Source organism: Colossoma macropomum, unplaced genomic scaffold (assembly GCF_904425465.1).
Source record: "Colossoma macropomum unplaced genomic scaffold, Colossoma_macropomum, whole genome shotgun sequence".
NCBI lineage: Eukaryota > Metazoa > Chordata > Actinopteri > Characiformes > Serrasalmidae > Colossoma > Colossoma macropomum.
Genome location: NW_023494799.1, coordinates 22963392 through 22984737, shown reverse-complemented (window position 1 = coordinate 22984737; position 21346 = coordinate 22963392). Strand labels below are relative to the sequence as shown.

At 39.3% G+C, this 21346-nt stretch overlaps 1 protein-coding gene across 3 annotated transcripts in view; it reads right to left on the bottom strand.

The window, feature by feature from the left end:
* Window positions 1-2028: 2028 nt before the first annotated feature.
* efl1 (elongation factor like GTPase 1) overlaps window positions 2029-21346 on the bottom strand; it is a 158847-nt gene continuing 139529 nt past the window's right edge. For all 3 annotated transcript variants that reach the window (XM_036586612.1, XM_036586614.1, XM_036586613.1), the window contains 2 exons: window positions 16759-16943; window positions 2029-2794 (listed from right to left, as the gene is read on the bottom strand). In XM_036586612.1, coding sequence (XP_036442505.1) covers window positions 2606-2794; window positions 16759-16943 — 374 coding nt within the window. In that variant the 3' untranslated portion in view covers window positions 2029-2605. The remainder of the gene's footprint in view (window positions 2795-16758; window positions 16944-21346) is intronic.

Below are 21346 nucleotides of genomic sequence, written 5' to 3'. Positions count from 1 at the left end.
TTTCACCCCAAAACAGCCAAGAAGTGTGTTAGTAATTACACAGGAACTTCTAATACACAAACTCAACAGCATCAGATTGATTTGTTTATTTGAGATCTTGTATGAAGGAAATAGATTTTTCCCTTCTTTTCACCCAAATCATTCATCAGTTTTTGTCCAAAGTGTGGCACAATTTCTCATCTGAAAGGCTGAATATCTTCAGAACTCCAGCCCACTGTTTCCTTAAAGTGATTCTTCAAACAAACATGAAGTTCACCCTTCTTAAGCAGAAGCAGCTGATCCAGCATTATTTGGTGTCTGTTTGTGTTTGTACTGGAGCTAACAGGCTAATGGAGCTAACAAAAAATGGAAGTCTATACCCCACCAATTAGCATCATGACTAAATCATTACAGAGACTGTGTAAATTTCTAACACCATGTTGTTATCTATAAAAATTTTACTAAAGTACCTCTTAGCACAGCTAAAAACAGCAGCAGCAATATTGAAACCTGAATTTTGTCTGTACTGTAGCTCATATTTATACATAACATTGTGTCATAAAGTGTCAGAAACCACATAATCAAGTCTATTTAGGGATACTGCACATAGCTTAAGGCGGGTGGATGATTATTTAGGCATGATGCTAATTGGTGTACATAAGCTTTCATTACTTGTTAGCGATATTAGCCTCATAGCTCCAGTGCAAAACCAAGCTCCAAACATGTGGGGGAAACTGTTTAGGTTTGATTTTTGTGCCAAAAACACTCTTCTATTAACGGACTGCATAGGGCACAGCTGGGATTCAAACCTAAATTATAGCAGTTGGCTTCACCTGTTTTCCTCCGGTTGGTTTCTATTCTGATTATAGCGAATTCAGTGAGGAAAAAAAAAAATCTCAAAGCAGCACACAGTGGAGAAGAAGCAAGCTGCAGACTTGCTTATGCGATCTTAGACTCACAAAAATAATTAAAACCCTTCTAATTTCCAAATATCATAATATATATGTGCTGCGTTTTACTTGTTATAAAGTACCAACCCACCCCCCACAAAAATTTAAACTGAGATCCTAATGGTTTGCATCTTGGAATCCACTGGGGAGTGAAGGGAGAGGTCCTTTCTGAGCCGCTGCACAGCAAACTCTATTTCAAGAGGGAAGGGCTAGTAAATTATGCAAGTGTCTCTGGTCATTTGGGAGGCTTTTTAATACAGTGCAGAGTAAACCAGAAGATGAAACCCAGATCCAGATGAAGATGAAACTGGGCTAACTCAAGGAAGGATAAAGAGAAAAATCACTCAGCAATCGTCACCACTCAAAACATTAGCGCAGAGGCCATTTATAAAAAAAAAAACACTTAAATAAAAGAAAACAGCCAAAAACTCAGTTCAGTCCAACATCCCCCTGAGCTTAACTAATCATCTATTTACTACATTGCTAAAGAGAAATGATTCCAGAGCTGTCCGAGAAATTATTCCCAACAAACCTTCTTTGTAAATTACAGCAGATTTATAATTTCTACACCAATTCTAATAATTATAACATCAGCTGATGGGACAAAATGGATTAATATTAGGCATATTGCAGACAGGAATGCACAGAAACTTCAGCCACCGAGACATTTCGATTGAAAATGGCTGAAAGCACTTTTGGTTGTTTACCGAAAAATTAAAAAAAAAAACAAAAAAAAAAACTAAAGATTCTACAACAACGTGTCAAAATCTAACGCTTAACAAATCATTTCAAGAACAGGACTGACACCCTCCCCTCTGTAGACTCAGGTCTAATAATTCATTGGCTTGAATGATCAACCAGTCTTTGTTGTGTAAGATGTTGCATTATGTGGCACAACAGTGATAATTATAGTAAGTTTATTTATGCCATTGCTGTTAATAAGGTGTTGCTAGGCCATTGCTATGGTATCCCAGGTCGTTGCTAAGGTGTTGCTAGGCCATTGCTATGGTATTCCAGGTGGTTGCTAAGGTGTTGCTAGGCCATTGCTATGGTATTCCAGGTGGTTGCTAAGGTGTTGCTGGGCCATTGCTGTGGTATCCCAGGCGGTTGCTAGGGTGTTGCTAGGCCACTGCTATGGTATTCCAGGTGGTTGCTAGGGTGTTGCTAGGCCATTGCTATGGTTTCCCAGGTAGCTGCTAAAATGTATTGGGTGCGTATGTATATATGGGTGCCAGTAAGTATGTAATGTCTGTTTGGGTCAGTGCGAGAGTCCTTTGTGACGTTATTTGTGGTAGTAAAATTTGAATTTTGGCCTTCCTTTCCTTCAACAAATATTGTATGAAATCCCCACGTCATCGAAACCAAAAGCCCTCTGTTCCTGTAAAGGCTCTATGATCTGGCAAAGTTTCATGGTTCTAGCTTGAAAACTGCAACCCGTACAGAATAATTAATAAAGCCAACTTAAAAAACCTTTCTTTTGGTTTTGTTTTTTTGGCTCAGTGCATCTTAAATCTCAGTTTTGGCCAAGAATTTTCATTTTGTGTATCACTAAATGTGCCTTTGTATTTAGCAGATAATTATCTGGAACTCAGAGTGAAGTTGGACTGAAATGAGTGTCTATGGACACACTCTAGAGGAGAGGAATGAAAGAATGAGTGGATGAACGAGTACGCAGTTTATTTGTTCTTGCTAAGAGTTCGCTGTTTCTCTGCATGTTCCACAATCTTCTCCTCCACGTAGAGTCCTTTGCGCTTCCGAACAGCATTCATGTACTTCAGCGCCTGATTGGCTGAATCGGCCTTTTCTCCGAAGTGCAGATACTCTTCTTCTGTGGTGGGGACCCAGAATGGATCGCTGGAGATTACCTGAGAGAAAGACAAACACACATGCCGATGATTAGACGGAATTTGGAAGGCACTTCAAAATTTACGACTCCTACTTTTAGAGATGAGCTGGCGCAGAAGTGAAACTACACCAGAAAACTAATCTAAGTTTTAACTTGCTGGGTTGGAAAACACACATTAAAAACCAAGATTGCTTCTAAGCTGTGCCAGAATGAAATGAAACTGTAACTGCCCACAGTTCAAGAAAAAATAATGGAGAAGAAAGTGGAATATTTCATTCTAAATGAACTCAAATAGAGGTACGGGCTGTTTCACCGTTTAAAGACACACAAATCAGTACAGATACTGGAGACACAATGATGAAGTAAGCTTTTGTAATCAGGTATACAGCTGTAGAGTTGTGGGTGAATTTAATGTGCATTTTTTATGTCCATTATTATCCTATGAAAAAATTAACGTCATGTGGTGCGACTGTCCAACCATGCATACAGATTAGGATAACTATTAAGAAAGATTATTTTGTTATATGACAGTCTAATTAAAATAATTTGGCCTGATTTTGTGCCAAAAAATCATAACATGTTGCAAAATAATGCAAACTACTGAAAAACTAATGAAAAGCTAATTGAAAGCTATTCCATAAACTCCTATTTCCTCAAATGTCATGTGGTGCAACCGATAACAAAGGGCTTTTATTCTGACATGCTTTTAAGAAAGAGTGGGCAGCGTACTGCATCATAAATAAGACCCCAAGTAACCTTCATGGTGCAATGCCGATATAATATTATAATCTTTTATTTGACATAAAATGTATCCATAAATTTGACTTCAAGGACAAAGGTTTAAATGGGTGTCCAAGTACAAAGACTAGTTCATAAAAATGTTCAATATTATTGTTTAACTAATGTGTAGTTCGTGTCACCTGACATTTTCTGGAATTATACTGTAAAATTATACTGCTATAAAAGATGTGAAACAAAAAATACATTGTATAGACTGTGGCAGATATAAAAAGATCACATCATATTCTTGTACCTGTTTTAAATTTATTTTAAAACGTTTTCTAATTAAGAATTTCTAAAAATATAGTTTTGAACTTGGTCCCTGGGCCTTGTGCAGTTGTACTGAAAGGTATATAATTTATTACTCAGCTTCAGTCTCTGAATGTCGTAGTTATGAATAAGGAACGCCAGTCTAACAGAACACTCATTATAGAGAACGCTGTCTCACTCTCACACACACACACACACACACACACACACACACACACACACACACACACACACTAGCAGCAGGTGCTCAGAACATGACGCAATGATTGCAGCTACACACACTCACACACACAATGATCTCATATTCTAACAATAGTCCAGGGGTACAATTACTGTACCAGTCGAGTGGAGGCCCTGCACCTGGCCTTCAGAGAGGCCCCCTGAGCTCTGTTACTGCGGGACAGATGGCCACCAACGGCCCAATTCATATCCAGAGAATAGAACCACAATCAAAAAACGGCCCATTTCACACCCAAAGAACAGGGCCTCAATCAACAGCCCAGTGTATATTAGGGCTCGACCGAACTGAACATTTTGTTGACGATACAATAGTTTTAGTTAAACAGAGCTGTACTGACTGACAGTTTTCAATTTCCAAAACTCACAAAGGCTCGCCAGCTTAGTCTCATGTTGTCTTATGTAAACAGCCCAATCTACACCCAGAGAACAGAACATCAACTCAAAAAACTGCTTGATTTACACCCAGAGCAAAAAGCCTTAAGCAAAAATGGCCCAATGTCTGTCCAGAAAATAGAGCTTCAACTAAAAAATGACCCAATTTCCATTCAGAAAATAAAGCCTCAACCAAAAATGGCCCAATACACATCCAGAAAATGGAACCTCAACCAAAAATGGCCCAGTTAACACTCAGAGAACAGAGCCCTGAACTCTACACTTAGAGAACAGAGTCACAACCAAAAATCGCAAAATTTACACCTAAAGAATAGAATCACAACAAAAAACAACCAAATTTAAACCCAGAGAAAAGAGTCTCAGCCAAAAACGGCCTCAATTTATACCCAGACAGAAGAACCTCAACACAAGAGTAAAATAACCCAGAGTAAAAAGCCGTAACCAAACATGGCCCTATTTACCTCCAGAAAATAGAGCCACAACCAAAAATGGCCTGATTTACTCCCAGAGAAAAGAGCATCAATCAAACATGGCCGAATATGCAATAAGAGAACAGGGTCTACACACACAACCCAATCTACACTAAGGGGATATAGCCTCAACCAAAAAAACAGCCAGATTAACTCCCAAAGACTAAAGTCTCAACCAAAAACAGTCTAATTTACACCCAGAGAACAGAGCTTCAACCTAAAATAGCCTACTAAATTGTGTGGGTGCATTTGACATTAGAATTGAAAAGAATGAAAAAAAATGCAATCTGTCCAACTTTTCTTTTATACCAAATGTCGATCACTTATTATTCAATGGTTCGTAAGTTTTTATGCTTTTACGGTCAGTGTACTTCATATATGGATTATAGTATTGAACTTTTTCATTTTCAGCTGTTTCTAATCAGCCTAGAAATTTAATTTCAGTCCATCCCTACTTTAAAAGCCCAAACAATTATTTACACCCCTACTAAAAATGCACACACAACCTTAGAGTTTCAAGCTCAAACGAGGTGATGAACGAGCCCATCGCTGTTAAAAAGAAAAACTGTTAGGGTGAAGAGCTCTGAAGAGTCGCCTGAGCTTCATTATTGCTGATCCGTCTCCACTCAGCACTCTAATTATTACATAATAGCGGTGGAGTGATGGCTGATGAATGAGAACCAAAGCAGACAGAAGTTTTTAATGAGGACTCATCTGTCGCAGTGTGTGACAGCATGGGGCGTGTGTGTGTGCAGGGTAACGCTGAGTGCCACTGACTGTGTATCATGATCACATAACGGTCCAGTGTCACTACGGAGACACACATCCTCACCCTGCTGCCTCACACACAATTAGATGAGCTGACCTGAGCTGCTGGTGGACGTCCACAGACATTGTGTGTGTGTGTGTTTGTGTGTGTGTCGGGGAGGAGGACGGCTGGCAGACTGAAGCTGACTGCGGTGCTCTGGCTTGTGGGTCTAATGGCCTCACAGCGCAGCAGGGAAAGCCTTACACTCACATTCAGGCCCTGACGATGACATCTGTCTCTGCCACACACACACACACACACACACACACACAGTCTGAACGCTCTCTGTGACACGACAGCACCAAGAGTTAGCCTCTTCGCTAATGGTGTAGCATCATACGACCAGTCACCTCTACAGCTGTCACATATACAATACAGAGAGAGAATATACAGATACACTGTACTGTGCTAAAGTTTAGGCGCCTGTGGGTAAACTCCATGTTTTGCTGATAAGTTAACATCCCCTAGCACACATTTTAATTCGTTTTTAATTAGTTATTGTTTATTTGCTAAATTTAACTTTTAGAAAAACATAAACTCTGGCCTGTGCAAAAGATATGGGACATCTTATATTTCATTTTTTCCCCAGTATGTTGAACTCAGTAAATAAAGAGGCAGTGTTGACATACTGTCACTTTGAAAATAAACACAATATTCAATTTGACCAGGGGTGCTCAAACTTTTGCACATGGCATCAAAACAGAAATTTACACAGAAGCCTCAACAACTAAATCTAATATCAGCTGTTTGAGTGTTCAGTGTGTCACTTTTGACCTTTATTCCAGCTTCCATTCTTTTCAGGAGACTCACTTTCAGTTTCTCAAAGAAATCTGCAGACACACCTCCAAAATTCAGTCTTAGAAGTTGGTTGATCATTTTCTGAAGAAATCAAACACATACAGTGATGTTGAGGTCTGGACTCTGGGGTGGTCAGTCCATTGTTCAGCTTCTTTATTTGATGTGTCTGTCTCCTTTTCTCAGTGAGGTTCTTCTTGACAGCTACACATCCTTTCAGACCCATAGCGCTGAGTTGTCTTCTCACAGTGGAAGGATGGACAGAAACACCTGTGGATGTTTTCAGATCTGAAGCAGCTTGATTTTCTCCTCTCTCTCAAAGATGAAAGCTTTAAGTGCTGTTTATCTGAAGGGGGCAGTTTTGGTGTCTACCAGGTCTTCCAGGTGGTTGTTAGGGGTTTCAACTCCAGTTTTGAAAAATCTTGTATTTTTCACTTATTTTCCTTACGAATATTTTATATCTAATTTAATATTTAATCTATCTATAGATAGAAAGACAAATAGATAGACAGACAGACAGATATATATATAGAGAGAGAGTGAGAGTAGCTGAAAAGTAAAATAAAGAAGTTGAGGGATTGACTTTATAAGACTCAAGCTGGTTATAATTCACTCTTTTTCCTGCTGCAGCTCACACACACTGAACAGTTTCAGTCTGATGGCTTCAGCAGACACACACACACACACACACACACACACACACACACACACACACACACACACACACACGGGTGGCCCCAAAATCCCCCAATCAATAATTCCCTACATCCTTCCATCACACACATGTTCTCCATTCCATAACATTTATAGACATTGGGCATCTACCAGAGTGAGAGTTTATGGGGAATATTTTTCCATACTGGCAACCCGTCCGCTTAAACACAACAGTTTATACAGAGCTTTACTTCTGATGAGCTACAATTTACATCATTTACCACTTTTTTTTAACAATGCACAAGCCAGAACAGCAGAATTATACATTTGATATCTGACAGAACTGTTTGTTTATGAACTGACTCATGCTCCGCCCACAAATGCGATCATTCTTAGCAACGGTTGCTGGGGAGGAAACACACATATTTTTACACACACACACACACACACACACACACACACTGTAGTGTGCAAATGTTTTTAGGCACCTGGCAGTATTTATTTACTCAGAAAAAGAATTAGAATAAATACAACTACTATTAATACAATAAGCAGAGATTTTTTATGTCAGTGTGTTTGTGTTACCATTTCCTGCCCTCTCCTCAAGTAAACTCAGTATTATTTGTAGGTATTTTCAAATATCTGGTTCAATACTTCATTACATTGAATCACGGGTACTACTGATGGAATTCATTTATAAACATCATATATCTGTATTTATTCTGAATCACAGAGGAGACATTTAAACCATCCAAACTCCAGCAGGCCACAAACACAGCAGCGTAAGGTTTGAATTAAACAAAGAATTACATTACCTTCACCCACCCACCCACACACACTCTGTGAGCACCAAGTCAGACAATTTGAGTCTTGTGTGTGTCACAGAGCTCTGTGTGTGTGGCTCACACCAGAAGCAAATGCAATAAGGACTGGCACTCACTGCAGAATGTGGCCTCATTACTGTTCAGCTATGAAGACAAAAAACTTTAAAGCAACAGTTTTTTGAAAAGTTGGGCCAAAAAATACCATCTAAGTAGCTTCCACTGCTTACCCAAATGTAGTCAACAATGCTAAGACATGTTTGGTGTCTGAAGTTTGCTTCTTTAGTTTTGCACTGGAACTTAGAGCTGTATGAAAAAACAAAAAAACCCTCTAATAAAATCATATTTCATTGTTTTTCTAAGTAAAAATACATTAAGCCATCTTCTACAGAGAAGATGCTTAAATATGACATTTCTTTGCAGCTATTAGTTTACATTGTCTATTTATTTGACAAGCTTAACATATCAGAAAGTAATAAAACACAAAATATAAAATGAGTCTTAAGGGGAACCATTTCTGCAAATTTTCTGTGGAATTCAATCGTCGGGATGTAAACAGAGTCAGAGTGGTTTGGTGTGAAATGCTCCATTCTAGAGAAATTTACCGAGTCAGCATTGTTCACAGTGGTGGTGACAGGAACCAGAGGTCACCAGGACTACAACACCCAGGTTTTACTTTTTTTCTTTTCCTATATGTTACATTAGCACCATACTAATCTTAGGCCATCCATTACTTGTCAGCTACGTTAGCCCCCAGTGCAAACTTTAGAAACCAAATATGTCTTGGCTTATCACCTACATTTAGGGTAAAGAGGGGAAGCTGTAAATTAGATTTTTGCTAAACTGAATCTTTTTTTGCTTACGCTTAATCACCATAAAGGCAGACAGGCTAAACTTTAGTGATGGTTACCTGAAATGACCTCTCACTATACTTGCTCACAGACACCCCGTGGTGAACCCTTGACCCAAAGATTTGACCCCAAAAGTACAAGACAATAGCAGACCCAATTACACTTACTCCACTCAGTCTGTCAGGCATGAAGCCCCCACAGTCACACAGTCACACATCATCATTTCTGCTTTATGACAAAGACTCTGCCCATACAGGCCACAGGTGGGGGTGGAGATGGGCATGGAGGTCGTGGTGGGGGGGGGGCGGGGGCGTAATATCGAGCGCAAGTATGTTTGCAGGTGTATAAGTGTGTGAAAAATGTGTAAAACAAAAGCTCTATGTTTTGGTATTTTAATTAAAAGACTAAAGCTATTTAATACCTTTAACTATAACCATGACACCTAAAAGGACATGAATATATATAAGTATACAGGTACTTATACATAGGTACTGTATATGTGTGTTGCACTGGTACAAGTATATCAGACACAGCAGTGCTCCAAAAGTTTTAAACACTGTCCACTCACTGTCCACTCTATTAGACACTCCTGCCTTGCTGATCCACCTTGTAGATGTAAAGTCAGAGATGATAGCTCATCTGCTGCTGCACAGTTTGTGTTGGTCATCCTCTAGTCCTTCATTAGTGGTCACAGGACGCTGCCCACAGGACGGCACTGGCTGGATGTGTCTGGTTCTCAGTCCAGCAGTGACAATGAGGCGTTTAAATACTCCAGCAGCACTGCTGTGTCTGATCCACTCATACCAGCACAACACACACTAACACACCACCACCATGTCAGTGTCACTGCAGTGCTGAGAATGACCCACCACCCAAATAATACATGCTCTGTAGGGGTCCTGCCATTGAAGAACAGGGCAACAAATTATGCAGAGAAACAGCCTGTACAGTCTGTAACTGCAGAACTACAAAGTGCTCCTATATGGTCAGTGGAGCTGATAAAATGGACAGAATGTAGACATGATTCTAATGAGACATATTACATATAGCAACGGGCATACTAAAATATATGGGACACACATATATATATATATTTCAAACGGGACATATGAATGACTACACATCCTGAGACAAACCTGTGTGTGTGTGTGTGTATCTGAGACCAGACAGAATGACCCGTTACCCAGTATGACTCTAACACCATATGGCCACAGCGCTCTCTACAGTTTCCAGCCCGGGTGCTGAGAGAGGCCAGACAGCCGTCAGACTAAAGCCGGGCACATGTGGCGTCTCTGTGCTTTGATGCTCTAAATCACCCCCCCACACACACCCTGAGATCTGAAAATGTCTAATTGCTGAAAGCTCACTTCCACCCCCCCGCATGGTCATGACCTTCAGATGGAGCTTAGTATACAGCCTACAGCCTAAGACCTGCACACTGACCGTCCTGCCTCTGGGGACACCACGCTTTCCAGAATATTTTAATATAAATGATAATGTGTAATCTGTCGGTTTAAAATAACGTACCATTCTGAAGCTTTAACTAGACATTATCACACATTTAAATATAAGTGACAGCGCTAGCTTGGGAACAAAGCCAAAGGCTGCCGATTTTCTCCCCTTTGCTGTGATGTCAGAGCTCATCAGCACTCAAACCTTTCAGATGTCTAAACCACCTTTGGACCAAAAGAGTTTTAGTGTGTGCTTTTAACAGTATTTGGAAAAAAAAAACTGTCAAATCCTTATTAAGACAAATCCTGCTCTTCATACCAAGGAAGACACTTGAATATGAAGCTAAATATACCCAAAGCACTAGCACAGAACTTATGGCAAAAAATTCAAAAGAAGGCCCCTAAACCATTAACAGGAGGTGTAAAAATAAAAACAAACCAAATCAACCACATAATCTCACACACTCAACCACTTCCACACCTACAGCCACACATGCATGGAGTGTGGTCCAAGTGCAAGGCCACAGATTAAAGCTGGTGTTGGAGTAAGATATAAAGTCAATAAATCTCTTCCTTTAGTCCAGAACCAGCTTAAATATATGCTTAAACTTTAAAAAAAATCCTCCTATTGGTCCACTGTGACCTATGCAGCTTGAAATGCCTCTGTTTACACTGTATTTGATCATTTTTACACATCATTGAGTGTTTTTACATGCACTTAGTAATCCGATAACTGCAGAAAATCAGATTTTGTCAGTTATCCGTTCAATGCGTTTACATGCACTTGAGTAATCAGATAATGAGGAAATTCCAGGTGTACATGAGTCAGACAGTAATCAGATTTCTGCTTTGCAACCAGCCAATAAACTCACTGAAGAAGACGTGACATAAACGTAATGTAAAACTCAAACTTCATGCTGCAGATTTTTTTTTTTAAAACATCGCACCACTTTACCTAAAAATACGAACAAACATCATCTAGAAAATGAAGAATATTTAAATCCTTCATTTCATCAAGCATGTACTTGGTTTCAGCGTCACTAAAAAGGGTTTTGCTGCCATCTCACAGCAACGCTGCTTGCTTATCTCAGTACCGCGGTCTGTTTTCACACATGCACAGACTGAGAAATCTGAAAGAAATCAGAGTAAGAGTTTACATGCACTGAGAAATCTGATTACTGAGCTAAAATCCAGCTCTCTTTATAGGTTTTCTTAATTGAATTTCTAGATTGTATTCCGATCTAAGAAATCAGAGTGTGCTGTTTACATAATCATTTGAATAATCAGATAACTGCAGAAATCTCATTATGATTGGCTTATTGAGTGCATGTAAACATACTCACTGATTGAAACAGGTAGAGAAATTGTGGAAAGTGCAGACTGTAAATGTTCAATCTACACCATGCGTTTGTAAGTAGGAGATATTTTACTAGATGACATTTTTCCATGTTTTTGTCACACACAGCCTCAAACATGTCAACACAGAATGTAAATCAAATGTAAATGTTATTTGTTATGTAATTATTTTAACATTATTTTTAAATTTAAATTATTTTTAAATTTTAACATTTGAATAATTATGTAATGTAAGCCAAATGTATATCAAAAATACTGATAACTATTAAAAAGCCCATAAATGCCTTTTACCCGTATTTTACTTTTGTAGCCTGTGATCCATTTATGACGTGTGTGTCAGTGTACCAAAAATGGTCATAGTTCATTTGTACATCTTTTTCTAACCTCGTTGTAACCCCTTTAGAATCAAACAGCCTGTCCCTTTAAGACTGATACATGTAAATACTTTGTTTTAATTCACTGTTCTGTATTGAAGCAGCCTTGGCTGAAACTCTCCTTATAACTCAGTGTGAGTGGGTGGAGCTAAACTGCTGTAAAAATGTTGGCACCCCTGGTAAACATGAGCAAAACAGGCTGCAAAAAACATTCTTTAATGTATGTATGTATTTACACAAATGCATCGGTGTTTGTGACATCACAAAAACACTGAATTCAAAATGGCTATTTTTACAACTTAGTATCCATATGCAGACCACATGGACAGGAGAATTAATGTATGTTTTAAAACGTTAACAGTGCTTATGTAGTACATCAAACTATATACTACTATGATATGGACTCTTTAATAACTATATAACTGTACCCAACAGTAACTAATAACAAGAAAAAAATTCACCCACGTCCACTTTTTAACCATACTTTACATATATTTACTTAATTCTGTCACTGATCCAGGTCTGGGCGTAAGAAAATTCTGGTAGCTGTGTGTGTGTTGAGTCTCATAATGGATGTATAGAGCCTGAAAATCAGCCCAATTCGCTCCTATTATGAAGACACAAAGGCTCAGCATGTCCAGCTCAGCAGTAAAGCCCAGCAGAGTGCTCGGCCCTGACCAGTCTCAAACACTCAGAAAGAACCCGTTTGGGAATTTTAGGGGAAAAAAAAAAGCACTATGGGAATTTCTATTTTCTACTATTGTGCTGTAAAACTATAACATCTCTTATATAAAAATAACAAAAAAGGGGTAAAATATCCCTGAAAACGTCTCATAATGGTCATCTATTTGCTTCTGTTACAGTTTAACCTTACTGTTCTCTGCTGAGATACAGAACCCACAGAGCATATGGATTATATCTGTGTTCTGCTCAAATACACAGTAGAACTCGTATTTTCCCATGGGGCTGTGCAGCGAAGCAGTGAATGATTTTCCACCTGGCCAACAAGCAGAATCACACAGTGGAACAGAGTCTAATGACCATGGAGAGTTTCTGGACTACTGACCTACAGTGAGTTTGTGTGAAATGCTGTGTGACTGAATAGGAAAATCCCTGAAAGAGGAGATTCCTCCTGTCACGCATCACTACAGCTGCAATAATTAATCAGCAACGGTCTTCACTATATTAGTAATCATTATTATGACTATTTTGATGACTGTGTAACCCTAGATTTCATATTATATTGTTTCAAGCAATAAAATGGACTAAACAAACCATAACATGCAAAGCCTTTCAAAAATTCCAAAATAGTTTCCTGGAAAAAGATAGAACTAAGTTGCTAGGGTGTCGCCAGGCGGTGCTATGGTAGTCCAGGTGGTTGCTAGGGTGTTGCTAGGTGGTTGCTACAGTGTCTCTGGTAGTTTCTAGGGTGTTGCTAGGTGGTTACAATTGTATTCAAGATGTTTGCCAAGTTGTTGCTAGTTGTTAGCTATGGTATTCCGGTGGTTGCCAAGATGATGCAAGGTGGTTGCTATGGTATCTTGTCTGGTACCCAAGATGGTTGCTACGATGTTGCTAAGAGGTTGCTAGGAGGTTGCCAGGGTGCTTCCAGGTGGTTGCGATGGAGCTCCAAGTGATGGCTAAGGTTTTGCTAAGTGATTGCTATGGTATCTCTGGTGGTTGCTAGGGTGTTTCCAGGTGGTGCTATGGAAGTCCAGGTGGTTGCTAAGGTGATGCTAGAGGGTTACTATGGAATTTCTGGTGATCGCTGAAGTGTTGCTAGGTGGTTGCTACGGTATCTCTGGTAGTTTCTAGGGGTTTGCAAGGTGGTTGCAATGGAACCCAAGGTGGTTGCTAAGTTGTTGCTAGTTGGTAGCTATGGTATTCCAGGTGGCAGCTAAGGTGATGCTAGGTGGCTTCTATGGTATCTCTGGTGGTTGCTAGGGTGTTGCTAGGTGGTTTCTATGGTATCTTTGGTAGTTTTTAGGATGTTGCTAGGTGGTTGCAATGATACCCAAGATGTTTGCTAAGTTGTTGCTAGTTGGTAGCTACGTTATTCGAGGTGGTTATCAAGGTGATGCTAGGTGGTTGGTATGGTATCTTTGGTGATAGCTAGGGTGATGTTAGATGGTTGCTCTGGTACCCAAGATGAATGCCACGCTGTTACTAGGCGGTTGCCAGGGTGTTGCCAGGTATCTGCAGTGGAGCTCCAGGTGATTGCAAGGGTTTCGCTAAGGGGTTGCTAGGGTGTTATTAGATGGCTACTCTGGCACCCAAGGAGGTTGCTTTGCTGATGCTAGAAGGTTGCTAGGGTGTTGCCAGGTGGTTGCAGTGGAACACCAAGTGATTGCTAAGGTTTGGTTTAGTGGATGCTATATTATCCCAAGTGGTTAATAGGGCTCCACCATTCCCAATCGGACCAAACATTCTGGACTTGGAACAGTGACCATATCTTGGCAGTATGAGTTTGAGTTCTATTTTTTATTTAAAAGGCTTTCTACAATGCTTTAGAATGTTCATATGATCCACAAGGCCATTCTGACAGACTGTAGTACAGCAGGTTACACACATACATGCATGTTCACACTTTGTTTACCACTTAATTTTTATTACTATGTGGCATCAAGTTGATTCCAACTCATTTGGATAGTGTTTTTCCAGAACAATGTTTCTTCTTGTTTATGACTCCTCTGATTGTCTCCATCCATCTTATTGTTGGCTGTCCTTTTCCTATTTTACCTTCAACTGTTCCAAGAATACTTGTCTTTTCCAATGAATGACTTCTTCATCCTTGCTCTGTGCCGATCTGTGTTGTATTTCTTGAACTGCTGGATCCTTTGCTGTTAATATTTGACTCAAGTAGACCAAAATCTGTCCACCACCACTACATCTTCACCACCGCTGGCAAGTTTACCACCTACATGATTTTTAAAGGCAGATTGTTTTTCTTTTTGCTAAATCAGCAACACATGCGATCAATTTAATCGGATCTACAGACGGCTGGTCTGTATTGGTATTCTAACAGCCCTGCGTGGTCAGAGGATTGCACTGGGGTCAATAGCTGAAGGCTGTAAAGTCCTGCTGCTCTGCGTCTGGCCTGCATGGTGAGTAACGATCAATGCGGAGCGTGAGGTGAAAGACTGTGGAGTTCCAGCCAGCAGGGGAGCATGGTGGAGAAAGAATCAACACTGAAGTCTCACAGACAGGCTGAGACGTGGTGAGTGATGATCCGTCTGACTCACTGATTCATTTATGCAATAATCAATAAAACTCTCTGACTAAAATGTTAAAAAACTCTAAAGTCATTCAAATAACCAATACATTTACCTTACTCATCACATGCTTCTGTACACCGCTTAAACACTGCTTCAGCTAGCAGTTTCTTGCAAACAATCTGATACATGGTCACTCCTTCATTCACTGACATTTGATCAAAATGAAAATTTTTCATTGTTAAGATGTTGGATAAAAAGATGATACATTCTCAGCACTCCTGCAATACTCATCACTCACAGATCAAACCATGTTCAGAGTTGCCAGATTGGACGAGATCCCCCAGATTAGCATGTTATCTGCTGATGTGAAAAAAACCTTATATTTACAAGACAGCAACTTGCTAGGAAAATGCCAAAAAAAAAATATATAATAAAATAAAATCCCCAAGTAATTTCAGACCATTTCTACTGTTCCATAAATTATGATATGTAAACTATTCGTACATGGCAGCTGTATTTTTGGTTAGGTTATCTATGGTTTTTAATTCAAATTAAGCTTAATTATAAAACATAAATAAGCAACTGAAAATAATTCACACAATATATACAAAAAATAAATAAGCAGTAATTACTAGCAGTAATAATAATCAATACTTTTTATATTTGATTATCAAAGTGAAATGTCTGTTGAGCATTCTACAATCCCTTCTTATCCTTTGCTTATTCTACAACCTATGTGTGTATCAATAAACCATGTGGTCAACCATTCAATCAAACCATTCACTGATTTATTAATTTTGTTCATTCTGAAATCAAGGATATTAATAGTGAGCTTGTCCCTCTTTGCTACAGTAACAGCCTCTACTCTTCTGGGAATGCTTTACACTTGATGTTGAACATTGATGTGAGGATTTGATTGAGCATGAGTGAGGTCAGGTACTGATGTTGGATGATCAGCTCTGGATCATTTCAACTCATCCCAAAGGTATTGGATGGAACTCCATCACTCCAGAGAACAAAGTTCCACTGCTCCACAGCCCAGTGCTGGGAGGCTTCATACCCCTCTAGCCCACGCTTGGCATCAGGCCTGGTGACAACAAGCTCATGTGTGGCTTATACAAGCTGTATCAACAATGAGTGACCTTGAAGTAGCTGAACTCACTCATTAAAAGGGCTGTCTGGATACTTTTGGACAGACTGTGTACATCAATTTTACCAGGCTCCTCCCCATCTCATCATTCTTTTCAATCTTTGCTTCAATTGCATTTATTTATTGGTTCTTAATATGAAGTACTGAAGTATTATTCAGTATCTACTATGAGACTAATGTGTAAGTATGTAGTTATAAGTGTGAGGAACTGAAGTGTGGATTCACATACAGACCCTTAAAGTATAAATTATTCAATTCAATCCTTTCAGGAGGTAATTATTTCATTCCCTCTTTTTCTATATTTCTTCAACCACTCATTCCACTTTATCTGAATTCCCCCTCCCTCTCCTCTTACCTCCCAGTGGCTGAAGACCAGCTGTGGACTGGCCAGGCCGCTTGTCCTCTTCCTCATCTCATCTGCGAACCCAAAGCTTTCGGCTACAGGCAGCACGGCTCGGATGATGAACATGTCCGTTCCCTCCTTCATCTCTTCATTCAGAACACGGCCCTCGCGTTTAGAGAGAACGCCATACACACGACCTAAACAAATACACACATCTCTGTAATATGAGGTCAGCAAGATTATCACTCTTAAAGCAGCAGTTCTGCCAAAAAACTATTTACTTTCATTTTATTTCCTTTCACACCCAAAATATAGTCAGCTATATTAGCTAACAAGTAATGAAAGTTTATATCCCAACAATTAGCACTGCGCTAACAGCAAGACGAAATCATCATACACTTGCCCTAAAGCATGTGGAGTTCAGTAATCTCTAACAGACCTGCTTTTGTGGATTCTGACACTGAATGACACACTGGGAACTATAAACATGGACAAAAGTACATTAGCAAGGCTATAAACAGTAGTAGCCATCTTTAGTTCATGTTTATAGATAACAGTGAGTCAGTGTCAGAAACTACATAATCAAGTCTATTAGAGATGCTGAACAACTCGACACACTTTGAGGCAAAACAAACTTTTATCACTTCCAGATTCAACACAGCAAAAGTCATCATAGCAAAATAGTGCAGTAGTGGTGATGTTTACAAATGAGAACGCAGAGGACTCACTCATTAACTTAATATTTACCTTTCCATAAAGATATTTATCTTCTTAATCTGTACTGCTTACCCATTCAGGGAATGTATTTGTAAAATACAGGTCGTACCCACCACCACTACTGTAATGTTTTCCCTACAATGAGTGCGCTTAATAATGCATAACATTATAATGCTTAATAACTCAGAGAAAAAATCAGATTTTGTCAGTAATCCGACCAACATGCTCTTGGGCATGTCTACATGCATCAGGCAGTAGTCAGATTTCTGCTTTGAAACCAGCCAATAAACTCACAGAATAAGACATGAAGTAAAAGTAATGTAAAACTGCACCACTTTACCACTTTAAATATGAACATGCATCATCTAGAAGATGAAGAATATTTAAATCCTTTATTTTGTCAAGCATGCAGTTGGTTTCAGTATCACTCTAAAAGTGTTTTGCTGTGTCTTGCTGCATCGCTGCTTGTTTATTTCCGGTTCCACCACTTGTTTTTGCACATGTGCAGACTGAGAAATCCAAAAGAAATCAGGGTAAGAGTTTAAATGCGCTGAGAAATCTGATTCCTGAGCTAAAATCCAGCTCTCTTTATTGGATTTCTTAATCGGATTTCTAGACCTTACTCCAATCTAAGAAATCAGAGTGCACTGTTTACATGACCATTTGAATAATCAGATAACTGCAGAAATCCGATTATGATTGGATTATTGAGTCATCATCGGTGTGTGCGATGCCCCCTAGGCTGCAGCCTATATAATCTATATGCGAAAGTTCAAACCACATGTTTTTTGATTTTGTAAGTGAAAATAATACATATATACAAATATATAAACATAAAATATAAAACATGCTATAACTTTTGCACAGGGCACATTTTATGTTATTTTTCCCAATATGTTAAATTCAGCAAATAATCAGCAATGTTGCATTAAAATGTGCAGAAGTGTTTTCTTTGTAGAAAATGTGTTAACCTATTAAAAAAAAATAATAATAAAAATGTACTTTGACCAGGGGTGCTTAAAGTTTTGCACACTGCTGTTTGGCTAATCCGGCCATCTGCAACCAGAAACACAGACACATGCACTACGAACACCATATCAGACTCAGAAAGGGATTCTTTTGCGTGTTCTCTCCCGGACATCCTCTTCCTTTCATAAACACACACCACCTAACATGTCCCCACACACACACACATTTACACACACTCTCACACACTTTTAGACATCAGCTGTGCTGAAAGAATATGTGGAAGTGACCAGGGAAGAGCTGGACGCTGTCTGTGTCTCACACACTGGCCCCAGAGACTAAAGTGTGCCAAAAGTGTTTAGCTTTAACATTAAAAGCTGCTGACAGACAGAGAGAGTGAGAGTGAGTGAGAGACGGGGGGTGGTGGGGGGGCTATCAATGCAATTGCTCCGTGCCCTCATCTTCCACCCCCTTCCATCCTTTAGACCCATCGCACTGTGGGCCTGTGGCACACAAGCCCACAGAATAATTTGTTACAGTGCGAAAAATATTAAAGCGATAGTTCAGCCCAATTAATACTGTTTCCCCTCTTTACCCCAAATGTGATAATATTCTACATGAGATCTTTGCAGCGGGCAGTGCAGCACAATACTGTTACAAATCCGCGATTATACTTTTTGTTGTTTTTCCACTGCCAAGTGAACCGTGCCAAACCTGAGTATCCCTGCTGAATTCAGTTACCCCTCTCATTCTCGCCAGAATGTATGAATGGAGCGAGAAACAGTGCAGATCACTGATTGGTCAAACATAATCGTCACAGAATGACTGCATAACAGCCCTTATTTATCAATTGTGCACAGTCAAATCTAATCATTAAATGTATGCACACAAATTTCATCAACAATAATTTAACAACCTGAAAACAAAGCTTGATTTGAGCTTCACTATTATTAAGTATTAATTATTATTTAGTATAGCTATATTTAATAACTGTATTTTACATGCACATTGGTATAAACAAATGCTGCAACCCGTCCATGTTCTATTAAACACATACTACTCTGTGATTTTGTTTCAGACCACAAAATAAACAATACAAAACACAGCTAGTGCAGAAGAATCTCATGCAATAATAAAGCATTTAAATATGTTGTTTTAGAAAAATAATTATAATACACAGTCCCATCATTCTTTTCCTTTTTTCACATTTTATTCTTTCCAGTCATTGTAATTTTAACACTATAAAGTCTGGTCAGTAGGGGGAGCAGTGCCCACACTGTGCTTCATACAAAGGAGGTGCTGGTAGGCTGGCGCTTGATTTCACGCACAGAAGCTGATTCACCATTTGAATTCAAATCTGTGCTCGTTTCCATTCTGTCTGAAAGCTTCATGAATCAGATGCAGAGCAGTTCATTCAAGGCCTTAAAATCTGCTCTTTTTTATGCAACTTTGATAAAGAAGGGTCAGCGTCACAGCAGCATTTAAACAACAACAACAACAAAAAAAACAGGTAATCAGAACTTGCTGCTGTTTGTGTTTACTGTTAACAACAGGTTTACGAGAGATGTTATGTGACCACATAAGCGAAAAAGAACGCCACCTACTTGGGCGAGGGAAAACGGACACAGGTACTTGACCAGGTTACGGACAGTTCTGTGTTTGGACATGAAATTTGGATTTTTCAACCCATTAGTTAGTTCTAAGCTATCTATTACACAATGCTACCACTGACTACGGATGGCTGTGGCAACACTGGGGAACTAGCAGTGTCCAGTGTAAAACCGAAAAAGCAAATTTAAGAACTCAAACATGACTTGGCTGATGGACTACATGTGGGGTAAGAAGGGAAACTGTGTAAATTCTTTTACGGCTAAACTGCCCAAATAAGCATGAAGCGGTCAAGATCAATAATCCAAGTGACAAATCTGACAATAATAACTCTGCATTCCTGGATTTGTAGGTGCAGAGACAAAAACCACTGAGAATATCTACCTCTGGACAAAGAAAATAAAATAAGATTAAATATAAATTAACAACTGCTTTTCTGAACACGTTGCGTTTACTGAAACAAAAGCTGACAGGGTCATATATGGATTCAGAATATTTTTGCAGATGAGGAGGGATAGAGAGGAAAATAATCTGCACCCCTTGTTGAATTATTCATCCACTCTCTCCCAGCCTGGAGAGGCTGACGTTTTCTCCCAGGGTCCTCCTGGAGCAGGATCCCTTTACTCCTTCAGCTGGCTCCTTTTTCACTCAGGCATGTTCACCAGACAATCCGGCTTTTGTTCGAGGACCCGGTGCTATGACATCACCTCCTCGAAACATGACTGCCCCACAGCAGCTTCCAATTATGGAACAGGGAAAACTATTTCCTTTGTGTGTGGTACAAGCATTTTTTGCCTAAAAGTAGCCTGGAAGCCTGGTTATGAAGGGTGGCTTAGAGGGGCTTGAAAATCTTTAAAGGAAAAGTTCAGCACAAAATCACATTTACACATTTCCCCCTTTACGCCAAATGTAGCTGATCAGCTAAAAGACTCATTTCTTTAGTTTTGCACTGGACAAAAAATTAACAAAATGAGTACACAAGCACTCTGTTAACTGTTCAGGTGCCAATATTCACACACTGAGTGCATTTACATGCACTTAATAATCTGATCATAATCAGTTTTCTGCAGTTATCTGATTATTCAAATGGTCATGTAAACAGCACACTGATTTCTTAGATCGGAGTACAATCTAGAAATTCAATTAAGAAAACTGATAAAGAGAGCTGGATTTTAGCTCAGTAATCAGATTTCTCAGTGCATGTAAACTCTTACTCTGATTTCTTTCAGATTTCTCAGTTTGCACATTTACGTTACGTTTAGGTCACGTCTTCTTCTGTGAGTTTATTGGCTGGCTGCAAAGCAGAAAT